The sequence below is a fragment of the Egretta garzetta genome, unplaced genomic scaffold (genome assembly GCF_000687185.1).
Source record: "Egretta garzetta isolate BGI_Z169 unplaced genomic scaffold, ASM68718v1 scaffold108, whole genome shotgun sequence".
Classification (NCBI taxonomy): Eukaryota; Metazoa; Chordata; class Aves; order Pelecaniformes; family Ardeidae; genus Egretta; species Egretta garzetta.
Genome location: NW_009260614.1, coordinates 5,794,586 through 5,813,741, shown reverse-complemented (window position 1 = coordinate 5,813,741; position 19,156 = coordinate 5,794,586). Strand labels below are relative to the sequence as shown.

Genomic DNA, 19,156 nt, shown 5'->3' with positions numbered 1-19,156 from the left:
TCGGCAGGGCTGCTCTCGATCCTTTCTTCCCCCAGCCTGTACTGATACCGAGGGTTACCCCGACCCAGGTGCAGGACCTTGCACTTGGCCTTGTTGAGCCTCATGAGGTTCACACAGGCCCACCTCTCTAGCCTGTCCAGGTCTCTCTGGATGACATCCCGTCCTTCTGGTGTGTCAATCACACCACTCAGCTTGGTGTCATCCGCAGACTTGCTGAGGGTGCACTCGATCTCGCTGTCTAAGTCATTGATGAAAACATTAAACAGCACTGGTCCCAGTACGGACCCCTGAGGGCCACCACTCGTCACATTCTCCCTAAGTATTACAAAAGCTATGGTTTATTCAATCCTTATCAGTAATATAGTGATTGAAATATAAAACAGAATTGAAACATCATCTTCCAAGGAGATCAAGAGACTTTCTGACAGAAGCAGCTTGTAAATCACAGGAACTTTCACACCTTTTTTCCCCCCCAAATTCAGAACCAGAATTCCAAACAGTCCCAACAGGCAGAAAGATTTTGTTTGTTTGTTTCAGTTGTTAAAAAAATCAATCAATCTGTCCATTTTAAAGTTCTATTAAAAATGAGCATCACAACTATTTTATATCTTAAAATAAAATTTAGAAAAAGCACTGTGACAACTTTAACTGGAAGAAAAAAATAAGTATGCCAGTGCTTCCAGCTGTGTAAGGAAATAAGGAAATACAGGATGAAAATGACGTCAAAAATAGCAAAATATAAATGCAGCCCAGAAACAGAGGAAGCAGAGCACTGAAATGACATGGAAATAAGTATTTGGAAATTCACTGAAAAGTTTTCAAATCAAAGTAAAATTGGTTCGGGAGCCAACGGGGATGAACTGCAATCAGCTCACATTAAAACAGTTGAACTACATTATAAAACTCTGGCTGAACATTTTTATCCTACTCTAAAAACTTCTGGGACCATGAAAGAAGTCAACTTATAATTACACTAGTGTAGTCTTGACATGAGCTTAGCTCCAAATCTTAATTTATCTAAACCAGACCCCATTATGTCTTCTCTGACTAGAAAGAAACAACGGTGACCTCTGTGTTCCCCACCACCCCCATAAACATATGTTCACTTTTAAGTTTTGGCATACTATTTGTCTTGATAATACCACTGGCGCTATACTGAGATAACAGAAATGAGACACTAGGAATCCTCCCTCCTCAGCACACTCTTCATCTTTAAAATATCACCAGAGCTATACGGAGGGAGCTGCAGCGAGACACCGGTTTGAGAGGAGTCTTCCCTTTATCCACCTTATTTTTCCAGGTCAAGTGCTTTCTGAGTTGTTGCTCAGGGTACCAAGTTCATCCCAGAGGCTGAATGACGCCCTTCCCCTCCGTAAATAATCTCTCTCCAACTTGCCTGTGAAGACCTCCTTGGTCTGCTCCCATTCTCCATTCCCAAAATGGCAGCTGGTTGCCCGATACTGCTGGCATGTTACCCCAGCAGCATGGAGAGCCTATTTTAGGAATGCTTGGTCACAGTCTAGTATCTACTACACCTGGCTAAAACCAAAATATTGTCAATGAAATAAGTGGTTTTACATCCACATGTAGGTAAGCACCATAAATCTGGCCACCTCTGTCAGGGAAGATGCTGAATGTAGTTTTACCTGAACATTGCCCCTTTCCTTTTCTATGTTTTCCTCGTCAAGTTCAAAAACATAAAAGTAAAGCCTGTGGCTTTATTTTGGAATCTGTTACTCTCTATGCACTAAGAAATTTCAATAATTAAAGTCTGATGTCTACTGCCCCACAAATCACCTGGATTCTGTATTCAAGTTTAGCAGAAGCAGGATGCTCGTCTGTGCTGTACTGTATGTGGTATTGTCTCATTCACTGCAGTCGGACAGCAGGCTGCACAATTGTATTTCTGAATTTAAAGATGAAACAAGAAGATAAAGCACTCAGCAAGGAAGCTGGGACTGCCAGATGCTGATGCATTCTGCATCAACACTTAAATTCTCTGAACTTACAGATACCAGCACATTAACACATTTGCAGACCACGAGCCCGGCACATGGCCACGATGTGTTGCTCCTGACAGGTTGACTTGGATCATTCAGCACTGCTGTGTTTTTCTTCTGTTTTTAGACAACTTGGCATCCCAAAGACAACTCCTTAGTGAAGGCATCACATTGCTTTCTGTGTCTGTATGGCACTACTGAAGTATTGGTGATTTACTTGCAGTAAAATTAACTTGCAGTACAATTAACAGCATATCAAGGGTCTCAAACACAGCTATGCAAGATGTGAATTTTGTGGTCCTAACTCTTCTACTTATCCTGATTATTCTTCAGTTGCAATTCTCACTCTCGTTAGCCACCCTAACATGAAAGATAGGTCTTTTACTGTCCTGCAGCCAATCTGGAACTAACTTATCAAGTAAAAATAAATGACTTAGAACAGATTTTTCTGTTCTGATTTTTAATAAATAGATGCCTTAACGAGACACGTCATATTGTTTTGCATCACAAAGTTTTTCCATTTGTCTTCAATTACTTTGAGCTACCAAAATGCCATTAAGAATTGTAAGAAACATATTAAACAAAGGGAAAAGCATGATAACAACTCATTAATGCACCATTATTTTAAGCCATGCTATATTCTTGAATAGCTGCCTTGGAATCAAACAGCAGTTATAGCAAGCATAATTAATGCTATGCCATGGCATCAGTCTCTCTTTGAAGCCATTACGACAGAGCTTAGCTGCTCTTTCATATAAAACAGGGCATCAGTTGCTAAGGTGGTGCAGCACAACAGCTCTACAACACACTCCGTGCGTGTGGATTAGGAAGCACGCAGGGTATGCACACAGTTGGCTTGATTTCCCTTTCTTATTACCCACAAGTATCTATATCAATAAAGTAATTAATAAACATATAAAGTTATAGTTTTACAAATTAATAAAATATATATATAGTTCATCTTCCCAGTTAATTTATTTTGCAGCTGACAAAAGAAAAAGAAAAATACTTTTTTTTGCTGCAATTAAAACATTTTTGAAGCAAAATTAAAAAGAAATTATTCCTGTGCAGCTGCTTAAAGCATATGGTATGTATTTTAGCTGTGCTATAAATTCTTTAACAAAAATAAGGACTTCACAGTAGATTCCATACCAATCTGTTTAACATAGCTGGTTGGGTTCAGCGCATAGGTACAGCACCAGGAGGAGCTTGGGAAGAGCACGCCTGCCTCACCAACTTGTTGGTTTAACCTCATGTTAAGAAGAGAGCTTTAAGAAGGACTCAGATCCTTCAACTTTTCAATTCTGCCTCCCTCCACTGTAAAACAGCTGCAACCTTGAACCCTTGAAACCTTCTCTTCCTTTCATGCCCAGATAAACCCTGGTTTTCCCAGACAAACAACGCTACCATCCCCTGAGGAAAGCTCAGCTCCCTTGTTCTCACAGGACAGCTTCTTGTTGCCCTTCCGATCTTTGATCTTCCTTCCCAGTAAAACAGCCCAGCCCAACATGTGCCTCAAGATATTGACAGCAGAATGACAGCTTTGTTGAAAGAGCTTTTACTATTTGCCACCCTGCCTTCAGATCACTGTGACGGTGGGTCTGCTGTCATTGCTGAACCTCTCCTGGATAACCCGTGTTTCTCCCTCCTCACACCTCTCTGTGTTTCTGAGCAGCATTTCTCAGTTCCTGCTCTCCTTCCATTCCTAATCCATCTGTCGGGCAGGCACCAAACGGAGCAGCCCTGCTCTCTCCTCCTGCCTCAGGCCACAGGCTCCCGCTCCTCTTGCATCAGATCCAGCAATCGCACTGTTGTAGCATGATTCAGCTCACTGACTTGATGAAAAACTAAGCAACGAAGGAGAGAAAGAATTTATTTTCCACCATGCCGGCAAACTGACTCATCCTGTGCATTTGCTAGACTCAGCACGAGGGAGGAGGTGGGCACCCAGGGCTGGGGCAAGGACACTTGCACGGGCGTGGATTGGGTATGGCACGAAACCAGAGTGGCAGAACATGGATGGCAAAAGGAAGGTCAAAGTGCCAAATGTTGTGAAAATTCCCTTCTGTAACTATTCTATCAGTCAGTCTTTATGGCATGGAAGTGTATTAACTTTGTTAACATATATATTAGTTTATATGTTAGACACTGTAACGTACTGAGGCAGTAGAATTTCACTGGAGACTTTGGTATTGTTCATGCTTAAGTAAAACAAATGAAAGGACAGCCTAGCCCTGGAAACAAGGACTTTGCTTCCTGGAAGCTTAGAGCTGTCTGTGAAGAATAAAGGATACCCCTGGACAACCAAGATAATGCCGGCATCCTTAGCCCCTCGAACACATTATTTAAACCCTCCCAGTGTTTTCTGGTATCATAGATAAGTACCTCTAGCAAGACTGACTCCAGGGACATTTGGATCAATCGAGGAGAGGCAAGAATGCCACAGAAATATAGTTGATTTGCAAAGTTTTACTCTGATTAGTAATTGGTAGAGTGGGGGCTAGCGACTAGCCAAATCGTGCTGTACTTGAACATTTGAAGGATGCAAGAACCCTGTGTGAAATGGTATTTGGGATGCCCCAATTTGGCTGGGGCACCTCATGCACACGAATAAGTATTTACCCTTGTATTTCTATACTTTGCATCCTAGCCTCTCACTCAGCACAGGGCAGTCGTGAATTTCTGTAACACAAGAAAGGTAAAACCCATGGCAGGAAGTAAGAAAAAGACAACCTCCAAACAGGAGATGTGTGCTTCCCAAAAAACTGAAAGAGTATCTTTCTAGGGAGTAGATCAGCAAATTATCCACTATGGCACTAAGCAGGGAGACGTCAAGAGCTTGCCACTTTTGATCCTCAGGGTTCTGCAGGAGCACAAGGCGGGATAGAGAACACCTCCTGCTGCAGCCAGCCCAGCTACGCTCGGTGTGGAAAAGTGGGGCAGGGGAGGAAGGAGAGTAAGGGGTGCTCCTGCCAGGGCACAGCAGCCTGTGGCATTCAGCGTCACCTCCAGCTTCCCAGGAGGAGGAGGAGCCCTGCAGCACAGTGAGTGGGTGCTTCCACCTGCCCATCAGCCTCTCCTCCTGCCTCCGTGAACAGTGACCTAGAACCCACAATTGCTTTTTTTTCCTTATGGATGACCCAAACTTTTAAAGTATTTTAAAAATTAGGGCAGAGGAGTCCTTGCAAGAATGGGCTCATGAAATGCCTTTGTGCAAAATCCACCTGCACATAAATACCAAAACATAACCTTTTGCTAATATTTTAGACTGAGCTTACCCTCTTGCTTCTCTATTACAGCAAAGCAAGACCAGACACTGGCTTGTATAGAGCCTCATAGTAATTCTGTAATAAACACAGGAATAATTCTGTATTTGGAGAAACAGGGCCTGGATTATAATGACACTCGGTAGAATACCGCGCCCAGCACAGCCCTCCCATCCCCATTCCTTCCAGCACACTTCAAGCTCTCTTTTTTTAAAAGGATGAGAAGATACTCCTGACACTGTGAACTGAAAGAGTGCTGCCTGTCTGAATTTTGCATAAATAGTTTCCCACCACTGTTAGCATTTCACCCAAACGCGTGGCAGCGGCATAGCAGGCCTTTATATAGGCAGCCCACCAGCTGCCAACAGAAATTTCAGCACTTTGTCAATTACATAAAAATAAGAGGATTTGGGCTGATCCTCCCCAAAGTTACCCTAGTAGTAACTGCTGTCTCAGTACAACTTGCCTGCACACTGGATGGACTGGATGGGATGGAGAAGAACCCACAAGAGCTTCAGAAACGTGGACGGTGCCTCTTGCTTGCTTCTGGTGGTCTGTCTTGGGTTTGGGACCTTGCCTATTACCCTGGTATCTGAGGTTTGTCCCAGGAAGGTATCAATATAGAATGGAAAAAGAGGTACATATAGGAGAGGCTCTGACTGTATTTGAGAGTTTCTACAGTTCTGTCCCATCAGTCTGGAGTTAAGCTCTGCCCTGGGGGATGTTTTCAACCCAGCACCCTGCAGCCCAGCGCTGGCAGCAGACATCCTACACATTCATCAGGGAGAGCGCATCTGCCTTCGAGATGCTGAAGTATATTTAAATCACCTTCCTCAGGAAAGATGTTGTTTAAACTGCAATCAAGCCAGCCAAAAATAAATAAATAATCATTTACACACTTGTGTAAACAAAGAAATGAAATGCTGCTGCGCTGCTGTTACCCCAAAAGCACACTGTGTGCCTCTCTCCCTTCCCCACCAGCACTGGGAAACAGAATCGAGACGAAGCACAAAACTGTCCCCGTGCTCCTGTTATACAAAGGAAATTACCCACCACCCACGCCCCATGGAGTGGATGTTAAAAGAAAACAATTACCCGCCAAAAATATTAGATTTACTCCAATTTGTTGCACGGAGTGTTTTAACGGGACTTTCATTGAAAAGCAGGAAAGCTCTGGGCCTAAATCAGCGCGACGCGAGCTCTGAATTTTGATGTATGCTGTTGACTTCCCCCACACAGAGCAATTTGTAATAGCTTTGCCACGCTGTTGTTTTCAAAGCTCCTGCTACATCACAAGCATTTATTTCTGACCACAAAATTACATTTATTCAACAGAAAGCAGCTCAGGGTCTTTAAGAGGTTAACTTCTGGAGTGCTTGGCTGCTCTCCAGCCTCTGTACTAGAATCAGTGCTAACGCAACAGCACACAACAGCACCCAGGCTAGCCGTGATTAATAGAGTGCTGAATACGCTGCTTTCCACATACACACACTTTTCATTCCCTTGCTTCCATAGATCATGGACTTATCCTCAAAATATCTGACTGAAATTGAATTTGGCTTCTCTCTCAACCGTTCATTTCCTATGTTATGCAAGGTTATATCCTTTTCTGCATGAGCAGAACCAAACCAGCTGCAGCTTTTGAGAAGAAAATGTGTTTTCAATTATGAAGCTGGCCTGAATATTGAACCACAGTTCTACTGCTACTCTAATTGAGCCATCATGGAGTGAACCTACAGGAAAGACATTGTATTAATTAGGTTTGTGAATTTAACATAAGGAAATTAAAGGGGGGGGGGGGGAGAAGAAAAAAAAAAGAGTATCAGATCAGGAATACTCCTTCAAAATGCAGAAGGAAAGAAGGAAAGTAGGTCTGAAGTTAAGTTGTTTAGGCACACACATTACTGGAGTCCTCCTTGAAGGCACAATTAGCAGTTCCAGCACACCAAACTGATTTCGGCTTCTGTTGTCTGTATATGGAAAATTATTAAATTACTCCACTGACCAAATTAATAGTTTAAAGAGCAATTCAGCTAAGTGGAGAGCCCGAGTGGTCTCATCAGAAAAGCAATACCCTTAAAAGTACTTGCTTTGTGAGAAGGAGATGAGAAATGGTTTTCACAAAAATAAAGTCCAGTGCGTTGTTCGGAGTATGTGCCTTAAAGGGTTCTCCAAATGAGGGATTACGGCATTACTGTTGGACAGTACTGTTATGCCACATGAAAAGAATGCTAATGACCTCAGGAAATCCTTTCCCAGCCTTAAAATATCTATTTGATGACTTCACAAATACGGATTCCAACACTAGATTTCCATACCACAACTTTAGTTCTATAAATTAACATAGCCCAAGAACATAACTTCTTTTTTTTTTTTTTTTAAAAGATTTCACGTACAAATATCCATCCACTGATGTAAACACGGTAATGCACAAGGACCTACTCAGAACACAGCTTATTTAGATGGTTGCTTGAAGGAGTGCCTTGCCAACTTGCAAATGATATGTAATCATTTTATGATTAAACGATAAAGCTCTTTAGCCTTTTCTGATTCTGTCCTGTATTTAGTCCAGTGTATAGTAGACAAACCATTAATAAGTTGTATCCGGGGCGGGGGAAAGAGATTTAAGACAAAAACGACAGGAATTTTACACCTCTTAAATTAATGACTTCTGTCTTGCTCACAATAGCCTATTTCCACCATCCAGACCTTTCATCTTCCAGGAAAGCTAGAAGTTACCCACAAAAAAATCAAAAGGACAATACCATCAGCTTTGAATCAGACACAACATTCTGTTAATTTAAAAAAACAACCCCTGCATTCAAATTTCCATTAAAAACCTAAATAAGGGAAAAGTACTATAATAAAATTATACTACAGTGATGAATTGATGGTGTGTCTCACTGAACTAGGAATGCATTTTAAAATTTGTAGGATGCTAAATTCTATTTCATAATGCTTTTACTTTAACTGTCTTCATAAAAAATCCAGTTACTTAAAGCACCGAGACCTATACAAAAAAAAGTTATTTCCAACTACTAATGGAAACTGCGTATTTGATAACTGGAACAGTTTTTATCTGAATGAATGAGATGAAGATCTACGGAATACAGAATGTTCTGGTTTGGTGGGGTTTATTTATAAATTCTTATTATACAAAGGGAAAATATCAGGGGGAGAGTATCAATATCCATGCTCAAACGGAAAAGAAAAATTGGCTAAAGTGATCTGTGGATTTATTTTAAAAAGTCAACTAGCCACAGGTTAACAAGCAGATGTCCCATAAAGCATGCTTGGGAGGATAGTTAAATATGTGAGCTTCCTCTCTCCAAGTCACGGCAGGCTCACCGAGGGTACAGTTCAAGGACAGTTTAAGTCAACCTAAGCTGGCACATTTGCACTCCCTCCTGCTCTTGGCTTTGCTCTCCTGGCCTCTCCCCTGCCCAGCAGGCGCCTGCAGTGAGCTGCTTCAGCGAACCAACCTGGCAGAAAACTAAGCCAGCAAAAAAGGGGAAAAAAAGAAAACTTTGTGCTCAGTGGGATCACACTAGCAAAAGTGCTGAGGTAAGGCAGGAGGGGGGGAGCCAGTTCTGAAGTAGGCAGGAACACAGCAATATCCACATAAAGCTACTTAAATACCTTTGCTCATTAGGAAGCTGTCTGTCCCTTCTGATCTTCTGGCCCTCCCTAGTGCCCAGAGCCCTCTGAAGCACAGTCATCCCACATGGGATTTGCAAGAGCCCACTTCCCTTCTGAAGCAGAACTATAATTTAATATTACTTGGACATGCAAAAAGCACCTACTTAGTGCTGTCATTAAGGATCAAGAAATGGACGGGACAATAGCAGTAGGGGTGGAGATAGAAGTCGGAGGCAAAAATGTGGTGGATATGGTAAACGCCGAAGCTGCATCATGTAAGAATCTTTTTTTCCTAGCTTCCAAATGAGAAACCGGTGAGAAGGTGGTGGTGCTCCAAAGTTCAGCAATACCACCTGCAGTGCCTACAGAGGTGCAAACCAGAGCACTCCTACAGCATTCCCTACCTGCTGCTCGAGGACGCTCTCTCTCCAGCCGAAAGGAGTCTAGAAAACATCTGTTTTCACCACTTCTCTGGTTCATTTACTTACTCCTGTTGTTGTTTTAAAAAAATATCTCAGTCTGTGGCTGAAAACAAGTCTCTGTAGTAGAAGCAGGGAGCATCTTATGAGCAGATCAGTCCCTATTCCACCTTCCTCCTTCCTGCTCCCGTCCCAAAAGGACTTGTACTCTGTGACCAAAAGGTCCCTCTGTCACAGCCCCCAGGACATTAGATACCACCTAACAGGTAACACTCACGCTAGTACAAAGCAATCCTGTGCAGCTCGTGGGGCGGGTGTCCTGCCCTGAGTTCTATGGCTTGCTGAGCCATTGGCGGGGAGAGTAAGAGAAGGCATCTCCAGTGGATATGAAATGCAGAAAAGCCTTTATGCTTAACACAGTTTGTTCTTGAGCTACCTGGAACATTTATCTGATGATTTTTTGTAAATTCAGCCTTAACAATAAACAGAGACTAAATCTGTGTACTGAACAATAAAATATAACTCAACAGAACAGGCTAATATTCTTGGTATTTTGATTTGTCTCCAAAACAAGATACAGTAATTACATCTATAATCAAACACCACAACTCATGGTTTAATGTTCTGCATTTATGTCGTCAATCATGATTAGTTGAGGCTTTTTTAGCTTTCTAAACCCCTGCCTAGATTAGGGAGACTGGAATCACTGGCCAAGAGATTCAGCAGCACAATCTTGTAACACATCCGTGTTCCATTTACGTAAAAGGGGATTTCTACCAACAAATTTTACATTTGTCATTTGTGAGGTTGCATTTATACCAACATAAACTTCACTCTTACATTAGTGAAGCAAAACTACAGAAGAGGAGCGTGTGTGAGCCATACTAAGGTAACAGTGAGCTGTCTCCAACTGGCAAGATCTAATGGGAGAATCTTCCTTCCCTGTAGCCAAATCTGGATTTATGATTCTTACTTGATCCTCAGACATTTCCTTCATTAAAGAACGGTGCTGAAAGCACACATACACATTTCAGTCAGTGCACTGCAAGCTTGAAACTAAAGTGAAAAGGTTTTAAGAGCACCGCAATCCACTTGGAGCAATTTTAAAGTGTAAATTTCCATTGGCAAACAGACTCACACAAGTCATTCTTTGTTCTCACAAACTACTATTAGATATATCAAGGACAAAGTTGTCCTGTTTATTTATTTATTTCTAGCAATACTTGGGAAATTGAGTTGTAAACCAAAAAATATACTGCTTTTAACATGAGGAATTATTGCCTATTTGGGATACATATTTAGCAGGATGTACAAGTAATCAGAAATGCAACCCTCATTACAGTTAATGGGAGTTGTGCACCTAATTCCCTATGCAGACTTCTGAAAACATGTTCCTGCGTTTCTTTGTGCTCTGATGGGAACTGCAACAGTACAAAATCAGCCAACAACTTACAGATTGAGAAAGTAAGAAGTGTTGCTGCTTTAACACAGCTAACTTTAAGCAGAGCTCTACAACTTGTAACATAGTGTTAGCTAAAACCTAAATCTACCACCCCACGCAGGCACTGATCTTTGTAAGGAGAAATAGAATTTGCAAACTTCAGACACGGCGTTTTCGTAGAGGCAGTACAACAGCTCCCATCTGGCCTAAGCACTCACACGAAGTGAGTGCTTCAGTGCTGTCCACAGCTAAGATGTAAAATTCTGTAATTGGCCCAGCTGCCTTTTGTTATAGAAATTCTTCAAAACAACAGTTGGCTTTTAAACTTGTGATCACTCTAATCATGTGTCTCTTAGCAGAGAGAAATCAAAGTAAGAGGCAGCACCAGAGCTGTTAACGCTTTCTGTTGGTTTTCCAACAAACACCTGCCAACTTAAGGTTTTCCATCAAGCCCTCTAGAATACAATGTTTTACAGCTGAAAAGGTTTACAGTGAAAACTATTTGTAGTATCTCCATATTTTTGTATACGTAACATTACATTGCATTCAGAAGCGTTCAAACCATCAAGCCACTGAGGCATAGCGAGTTAGCCTGTGCCACCTGAGCCACTGCAACGGCAAGCTTACGCTCAGGTATGCTGAATGCAAAGTCATTTGACCAGTTTAGCTTGTCCAGCACACAAATCCAGCGTACCACACACATATCCTGCACACAGCAAAATGCAGAAGGGCTGAACCCCTGCAATGCTCCCTGCTCAAGGGCTCTGTACCCACCCCGCCACGCTGAAAGACTGCCAGCACACCAGCCTCATGTGAAGCAACATGGAAAGCACCATGAGAAGCATAAGCTCTTACCTCTCCCTGGAAACTCTTCAGTAATGGAGCTACCTGTTTGCGCAGGTCCTAGAAGACAGAAGCAAGATATTTCATCAGAAAAATCTGAAAGGACAAGTCACTGTCAAGTTTTTCCTAACGCTATTTTCAGTTCTGAAATACTACTTAAATTCTGATCGCATTTTACGGGAGCTTTGATTAAAAGTATACCTAGAATTCATTTTGAACAAGTCTGCATTTCCAGTTTGACATACACCTGTATCTGTTGCAAACAGTATTAACTAACAAAACTCTAGTGAAGTTGGGTAAGCACTGAACGCCTTCAATCTCATAATTCAGCTAAAACACTAATGCGATTAGAAGTAAATGCCTCTATCTACCTAAACAGCAGCTACACCTCTGAACTTACGCCAAAGAAATTTCCACAAGTGGAAGCTAGGCTTAAAGGAAGACGACTTTGGACCATCATTTCAACTAAGAGTATTGCCATTTTGTAAAAGGTCTATTTTATTTATTCTTTTCTCAAGAGTGCTCAGATTTCAGCCACCAGAGAACTGGAGATCGCCACACTGAAGACAACAATATTATTTGCTGGTTTCTGTGTAACTCAGAATTTCTTCTTCTGAATTACACACACTCAGTGCTACAAAATTCATTAAAATACTGCCCACAGAATCACTCAAAAAGTATATAGCATATTTTTACTTAGCAACCAAGATAATTTAGCACAACAAAGGTACCTCTATCTTGCATTAAATTCTCAGTGGGTCCACTTTTGAGCTGGTTTGGGTCTAATTCACTGACAAATTCTCAGAATTCTCATTACATGCATGCCTGAAGAATAAAATCCTGTAACTTTGCAGAGAATACAGTATTATTCATGCACAGCCAAGAAGCTGGACTCCTGTTTTTTCTGTGGCATTTCATTGATGAGGCACAAGCAGCTACTTCATAGTATACTTACAGCTAGAAATAAATCTGTAAGAGGTATAAAACGGTAACACGATGCTGCATCATTTAGGAGGGCAGCACTGATTCTGGTTACCCAGGAAGAAGGTGGTTTCCAATTCCTTGGAGTTTTCAAGTGATTGGACCTAGTGTGGGTGCTAAAGACCCATTTTTAGGGCCAGGTAGGATCTAGTCAGCCTCTGGATACCCCCTCCAATCAGGAGTCCTATGATGCTCGGAGAATACTGCTCACAACTGCAACAGTCATGAGCTGCTTAAGTAACCATGAAATCTTCCTGGCTTCAGCAGGGCACAGCCCCTTAGCTACCCTCATGCAAGAGGTCATAAAGAGGTCTTTGAGGTATTTATCTGCATAAAAAGGGTCTGTTAAAGCCTTGGGCCTTTCAGAAAAGAAGGTGACCTTAAAAAGTTGGGAAATTCTTTTTTCCAATGCATTTACTTTTACATCTAGAGTCATGCAACATATTGGACATTAAACCACTCGCCAAAACACCCTCAGCCCTGGTTTTAATCTGATTTTCCTGAAGGAAAAGTAAGCTTCTGAGGGAAGTGATTTTTGTCATTTAAATGACAAGTCATGCAGAGAGTGTAGTATCAGTTCTCCCACTTCCTGAGAAATGGCTTAGGGGGCCAAAGGCAAATGAAGCTATCAAAGCCAAACGATCAGCCAAATTTCACTCCTTACATGGTGATTGCACTAACACGCAGCTAATCCCTATCAAGTTAAGGATAATGTTGCAGCTTTATAAGCTCCCTCTTCGGCACCAAACGCTTCTGTGCTTAGACCTAGTCAAGTCACCTAAATGTTTCCTGGTATTTTCTGCTGTCTGTTTTAGGACTGAAAAATGTTAAGATACTGTCCTTGTATATCCCAGACATCTACAAATTATACCTATACCAAAGCAAACTGGCAGGTTGAGCAGCTTTTCCCCACCTCCTGACTGCTCTGGGAGACCAGAGGGCTATGCACGTTTTATAACGTGTTTTCTTTGTAACCTGATGATGGTGACATTGAAGAAAGTAACAATAACCATAGATGGCAAAATAAATGCCCACATTCAGGGCCAAAATCTGGCATGGCAGGTTTTAGTGCACAGTGAAATTACAGAGACATTAGATTTACAGTCAGGATACTGACACCCTTTTAAACTTTATAAAATCAGGAAAAAATATACCATCCAAGCAAAGCAATGTTTCTTGAAATAAAAATCTCAGCTGGTAGGAAATCATTGGGTTTAGGGCTCCTGTCCCTCATATTGCCTCCAAATTTACTGACTAGTTTGGCACCAGCAGCAAACTGATGTCAAAACTGAAAGCAGAAACACAGGAGGAGATCTAATTCCAGACTGGCCCCAAGTCTCTTGCTTGCCTGGCTCTCAAGAGCAGGGCATTATTCCCAGTGCCCAAACACACGGCGCAAGCATCAGGAATCACCCTTGGTACATCGGCAGATTGGACAAAGCACCGCGATGGCATTTGGTGAAACAAAGCACAGTCAGGTCTGGAGGCAGGAGGACGTGCGCCCTGCTCCTCTCCACGTGTGCGTTGAGCCCTAGCCCAGAGCCTGATATTGAACTGCATTGCCTGACACGTCCTAACTTTTCAAATACAGCATTTGCAGCACTTTTTATTTTGTGATATAAACTATGTCAGGACTTTGCCTTCATATTAATCTTTAATAATGAGAGGTGGTGGTGGTGGTGGTTTATAGCTGATAGAAGAGGGGAGAAGCAGGGGGGAAAAAAGGAATAGAAGGGAACAGTTGGTCAAGCTGTCAAAAAGGGAGAAAAGCTTTAAAGTACAAAATCTGATTGCCACACATCCTTCATTTAGCAAATTCAGGATGCTAAACACTCACCCCAGCAATCAAAACGTTACCAAGCACAATTCGTGCCATAATGGGAAAACGTGTTGTGCTTGATTTAGACAGCAGCTTTTGTTGTTGGTAAAACGTTTTTAAAACATTTCACGACAGAGGAGAATGCAGCTCAAAGTGATTCAGTCCCACTGGCAAGCAATCGGTTATAGCGCAGTAATCAATCTGGGGCAATCCTGGGACACGCTGATCATTAGAGCACACCGTTTAACAGGATAAAATGCTTTGACAACTTGAAATCTTAGCAACAACTTGAACTCTGTTGCAGCCGAACAATAGAGACAGAGCATCCCACTTCCATTATCTTCACAGAGCAAACAGGCCAAGAAAAGTAACTGCAAGGAATTTGCTCCAGTATTTAAATGCAGCTAAATATGCCATGCAGGTCAGTGGATAAGTGGCACACACCATAACAAAAGGCATAAATGCCTTTGCACCATTTTTTGTTTTCTCCCCTCTCTTTCTGCCCCCCTTGGTGAGAGTTTATAGGCTACTTTTATAATTCTTTCCTTGGCTAAACAACATCAAAACTTTAGACAGCTCACAACAAAAGGGGAGTAAAAATAAACAGACAGCAGTCAGGAATACATATGCCTCAAGTCACCAGCTAAAAGTCTGCTGGTGAGATTTATTTTTGGCAATTTGGAAAAACTCATCAGACTTTGTCTCAAAATATTACACAAACATCAAATAGAGTTTTACCTTCTTTGCACTGAACTGAACAGAAAGAAGGACGTTCAGTTCAGACCCGGGGGAATCTGTAACGTTGGTTAGCAAGGACACGGTATGATTTATTATCTGTTTAAAGTGTAGTGGCCTTTACTGCCTGGGCTGTGATCAAAACAGGAAAAGCAACCAACTCCAGCACTTGCATACAGCTAGCAAATCATTGCGATCAAGCGGAACAGCTAAAAAGGGTACATGCAATTGAACATTAAAACAAATGATAATTTATCAACACAAATGCATTGAAATATTCGACTACTCCTATACCATCACATTATTAGCCTATTTTTCCATGCCATCTAAATGCGCGTGTTCTCTCCCTCTCTCTCTCTGGATGATTTATCAGGGTAGAGCAGTTTTCTGAAAAAGGCTCTATCACAGACAAACTCAATATCTGAAGCAGAGCCTATGAATTAGGATGCCGTATCATTATCTGAATCAAATCTGATAGCTGAAAGCTAATATAGCATTTTCCCTTTACAAGAGTATAAACAACAAGTTTATTTTTTGATCAAGTAGCTACACAATGAAATCGGAATCCAAATAATTTTAACCCCCTTTCCATTCTCATTAAAAATAACTCTATGGAAAATAAACCGAGAATAAATCTATAGTAGAAACCTGGGCAACAAATGCATCTTTCTGACAACTAAACTACATTATTTATCTGTCACTATCTTAATACACTGTGTACAGTACAAAGGACATATCAGTGGTCAGGCTACCAACACTCTGTTTGTAATTTACTTGAGATCTGAAGCTACACAGCACCTTCTGATCTCCTCGCAGACTGCTCCATCTCATTTACCTCCAAAATGCTTATCACTAAATGTCACAACAAGAGCTCTATGACCCTGGTTTGATAAAGTGGTCCAGCATGGCTAAGCTCGACCTATACACCTTTATCATCTACAGAAGTATTGTGCTCCTGAAAAATAAAACAAAACAAAAAAACTGGGCAAATGTTCTATCGCATGCCTCCTGCACTGCATTTCCTATGATTTGTTCTATATATCGTCTACGCAAGACACGCATTGGCTGGTGAATGTCACTATGTCTGGCAGAGAAATCATAATGAGAAGCAGCCCACTTGTATCAGCATCGGTGACATCATTAGTTCAGCTGTCACAACCTATTTTTGAGCTGCCTTATCACCGGCGAGATGCTACGGCTTTCCTGCCATCTTACCCTTTCGCATTTCCTTCCTTGTTAGCCCACACGTAATAAGGAACTAACAAGTGGCCCTGCACTCAAAATTGGCAGGGCTGAACGTCGTGGCTCCAGGTACTGTCTTGTAAGACCTAACAAAAAGGAAAAAAAAAAAAGAAAAGAAAAAAAAAAAAAAGGAAAGAAAAAACCCAGCCCAGCACAAACCCCAATACATATTGATGTGCAGGAAGATATTTGCCAGTTCAGTCACCATATGAAGAAATAGTACGGCCTCAAGAGGAACTCTCATGTCAAAAACTGGCAGCCAGGTTTAAGCCCCCCTTTCAAGAGGCAGTGGGGTGGTACCAGGGGCATTTGTTTCTTGTGGCTGGGAGGATGTTTATCTGTACGCCCTCTCAGGCAGGGCTCAGTACACTTTTCCACACAGCTATTATCTTCATAATGTTATGGAGCTTCTCTTTCATATAAATACAGCTGAAAGGGGGAGAGGTAGAAAGCAGCCAAGCGTGAAGGATTTGGGAAGAACGCTGGCATCAACTTCCGAGGTGTGTTTGATTATTATATACTTCAAGGACACAAGTTGTTACTGTGAAACACAGAAATCAGCAAGTTAACTATAATTAGTAGTAAGCAGTTCTTCTAGGTAATTAGAGAGCACCTCCCTGCTATGGGGAAATTGGTGAACAAGTTGGGATCACTCACTAAGACGCTCACCTACCAGTCCACAAGTTTTAAATACTATTTCTTTGCACCCACGATTCTGGAACAATCCAGAATATGCCATTTGTCCACCAGAGATGCTGGGCACATGTGATTGGAGGCATTCTAAGGGAAACATTTAAGTCTTTATTTTTAATTAGTTCCAGCAAGCTCCACCTTGCTTTGCTCTGAAAGATACGAAACTGAAATCCCAGCTAGTTGTCCAAACAGGTATTATACAGTAGCTTAGATGACTTATTTAATTCCTAAAATATAAGGCAAATTAAATCATATGAGCAAACAATTTATTGCTCAATTTACACTACGATTTAATGAGATATAAAACCTCTTATTGCTTAAGGCTGCTAAAGTATTTACTTGAAATCCAATCATTAAAGAGTGAATCACAATGTTATCAATTTTCTATGATATTTTTAGTTATTTTAATACACTATCATGCCAGCATGTTCTCTGTACAAAAAAAAATATCTTTTTAAGTTACATTTATAGATATGTTTCAACCTAGCACAATGATAAATAAAAAATCTGGATTTACAGTAGCAAAATGTACACCACAGTACTTTCTGAAGTATTTCAGCTCACAGATCTTGTGCAAATTCCATTAGCTTTAATTATTTATTAGCAGTAGATTTAGATTACTGTTCTTGACCTATTTTTCAGTGTATGGACCCACCCAGCAAGAAGTGAAAATATATTCCATTTGTGAAAGGCTTATTTAGTGAGAGCAGACTTTAGCTTAAAGTAGAATATTAAGCAAAAACACATGCATTGTAATTCAGGGGGAGAAGCTTGCACTTCAGAAAGGTTACAAAGCGGGGCATAACCAGCCTACGGAATAAGCACTAAAAGAGATTCCTTGAAAAGAGATGGAATGTTTGCTGTTTAACCACCTCAGACCATTTTGCAAAATTGCAGCCACATGACGATCCCAGAAGGAAGCGAGGCTCGACAGCAGGCATCCAGAGGAGTTTCAAGACTTTCTTTGTGGCAATACCCTTGTTTTTACCAAACTCCGTAGACCACGTGGGTCTTAATGAGCCACGGGGAAACGGGTCCAGAGTGAGCAAGCACTTGGGGGCTGGTCCTGTGGTGCCTTGCGCCAGCGAGGAGGCAAACGGTGCTCTTCCCAGGCACGAGAAAAATGGAGCATCTGTGAAGGTGCCTACTTGCCACGTGTCCTTAGGGCTGGGACTGGCACTTTACTTTCAATGGAACTACTCACTTGCATGAGTCTTAATGGAATCCTCTTATAGCTTCTTCCACGTTAAAATAAACAAAAAGCCAACAAGTTTACTCTGTGCCTATGCAGCAACGTATAAACAGACTGGTTACCTTCATGACTGTTTAAAAAAATCAACTGTGCGAAAGAAGAATTGTTGCACCCATATATATGTATGTATCTGTATATATATATACACACACATATACTTCATATAGTAGAAAAAGATTTTTTTAACACACTTTACAAATTGATTTAGTGAACTATGCTTTTTAGAATCATGTTAAAACCTTGCCGTCATTTATAAACAGCAAGTTAACATTGCCTAGAAAAGACACTGAACAGAAACAATTTAGAACTTAAAAACTAGAGTTGCTAGGAAACAAAAAAATTAATTCAAACAAGAATTATTCAGGTGGAGCTCTGGAAGGAGCTAATTCTAAGAAAATGAAAGCCTGGTCACTAAAATTTCAATAGGGGGGAAAAAAAAAGATCACTTATTTAACAGCTCACCAATGCACGCAGAAAATCATCATTTTTAACAAACTTATTAATTTAAAAGGCTACAAGCTGGCTAATGGCCCTGTGGAGATTTTTCCTCCTGCTAACAGTTTGTCCTGCTTTCTTGTTAAACCCTGTAGTCCCTGCTGAAGGCTGCAGGCGACACCAAACGTGCCACGACTGACCCTCGTCATGGGAAAAAGCACACATCCGTATCATCCCAGGTCAGCAAAACTACTTATTCATGTAATGAAAACCCATTTGATTAGCCAAATAAATATTTCAGTATCTTTGAAGCACGCTGTTCTTGCCAGCAGGATAACTACGTGTCAGCAAAACCCAGGAATCGCCATTCTTAGGGCTTAGGCCAGCATCT

The 19,156-nt window shown here is 41.3% G+C and overlaps 1 protein-coding gene across 2 annotated transcripts in view; it reads right to left on the bottom strand.

Annotated features, from left to right (window-relative positions):
* CUX1 (cut like homeobox 1) overlaps nt 1-19,156 on the bottom strand; it is a 250,607-nt gene that overhangs the window by 167,807 nt on the left and 63,644 nt on the right. For both annotated transcript variants that reach the window (XM_035900513.1, XM_035900512.1), the window contains exon 3: nt 11,621-11,668. In XM_035900513.1, coding sequence (XP_035756406.1) covers nt 11,621-11,668 — 48 coding nt within the window. The remainder of the gene's footprint in view (nt 1-11,620; nt 11,669-19,156) is intronic.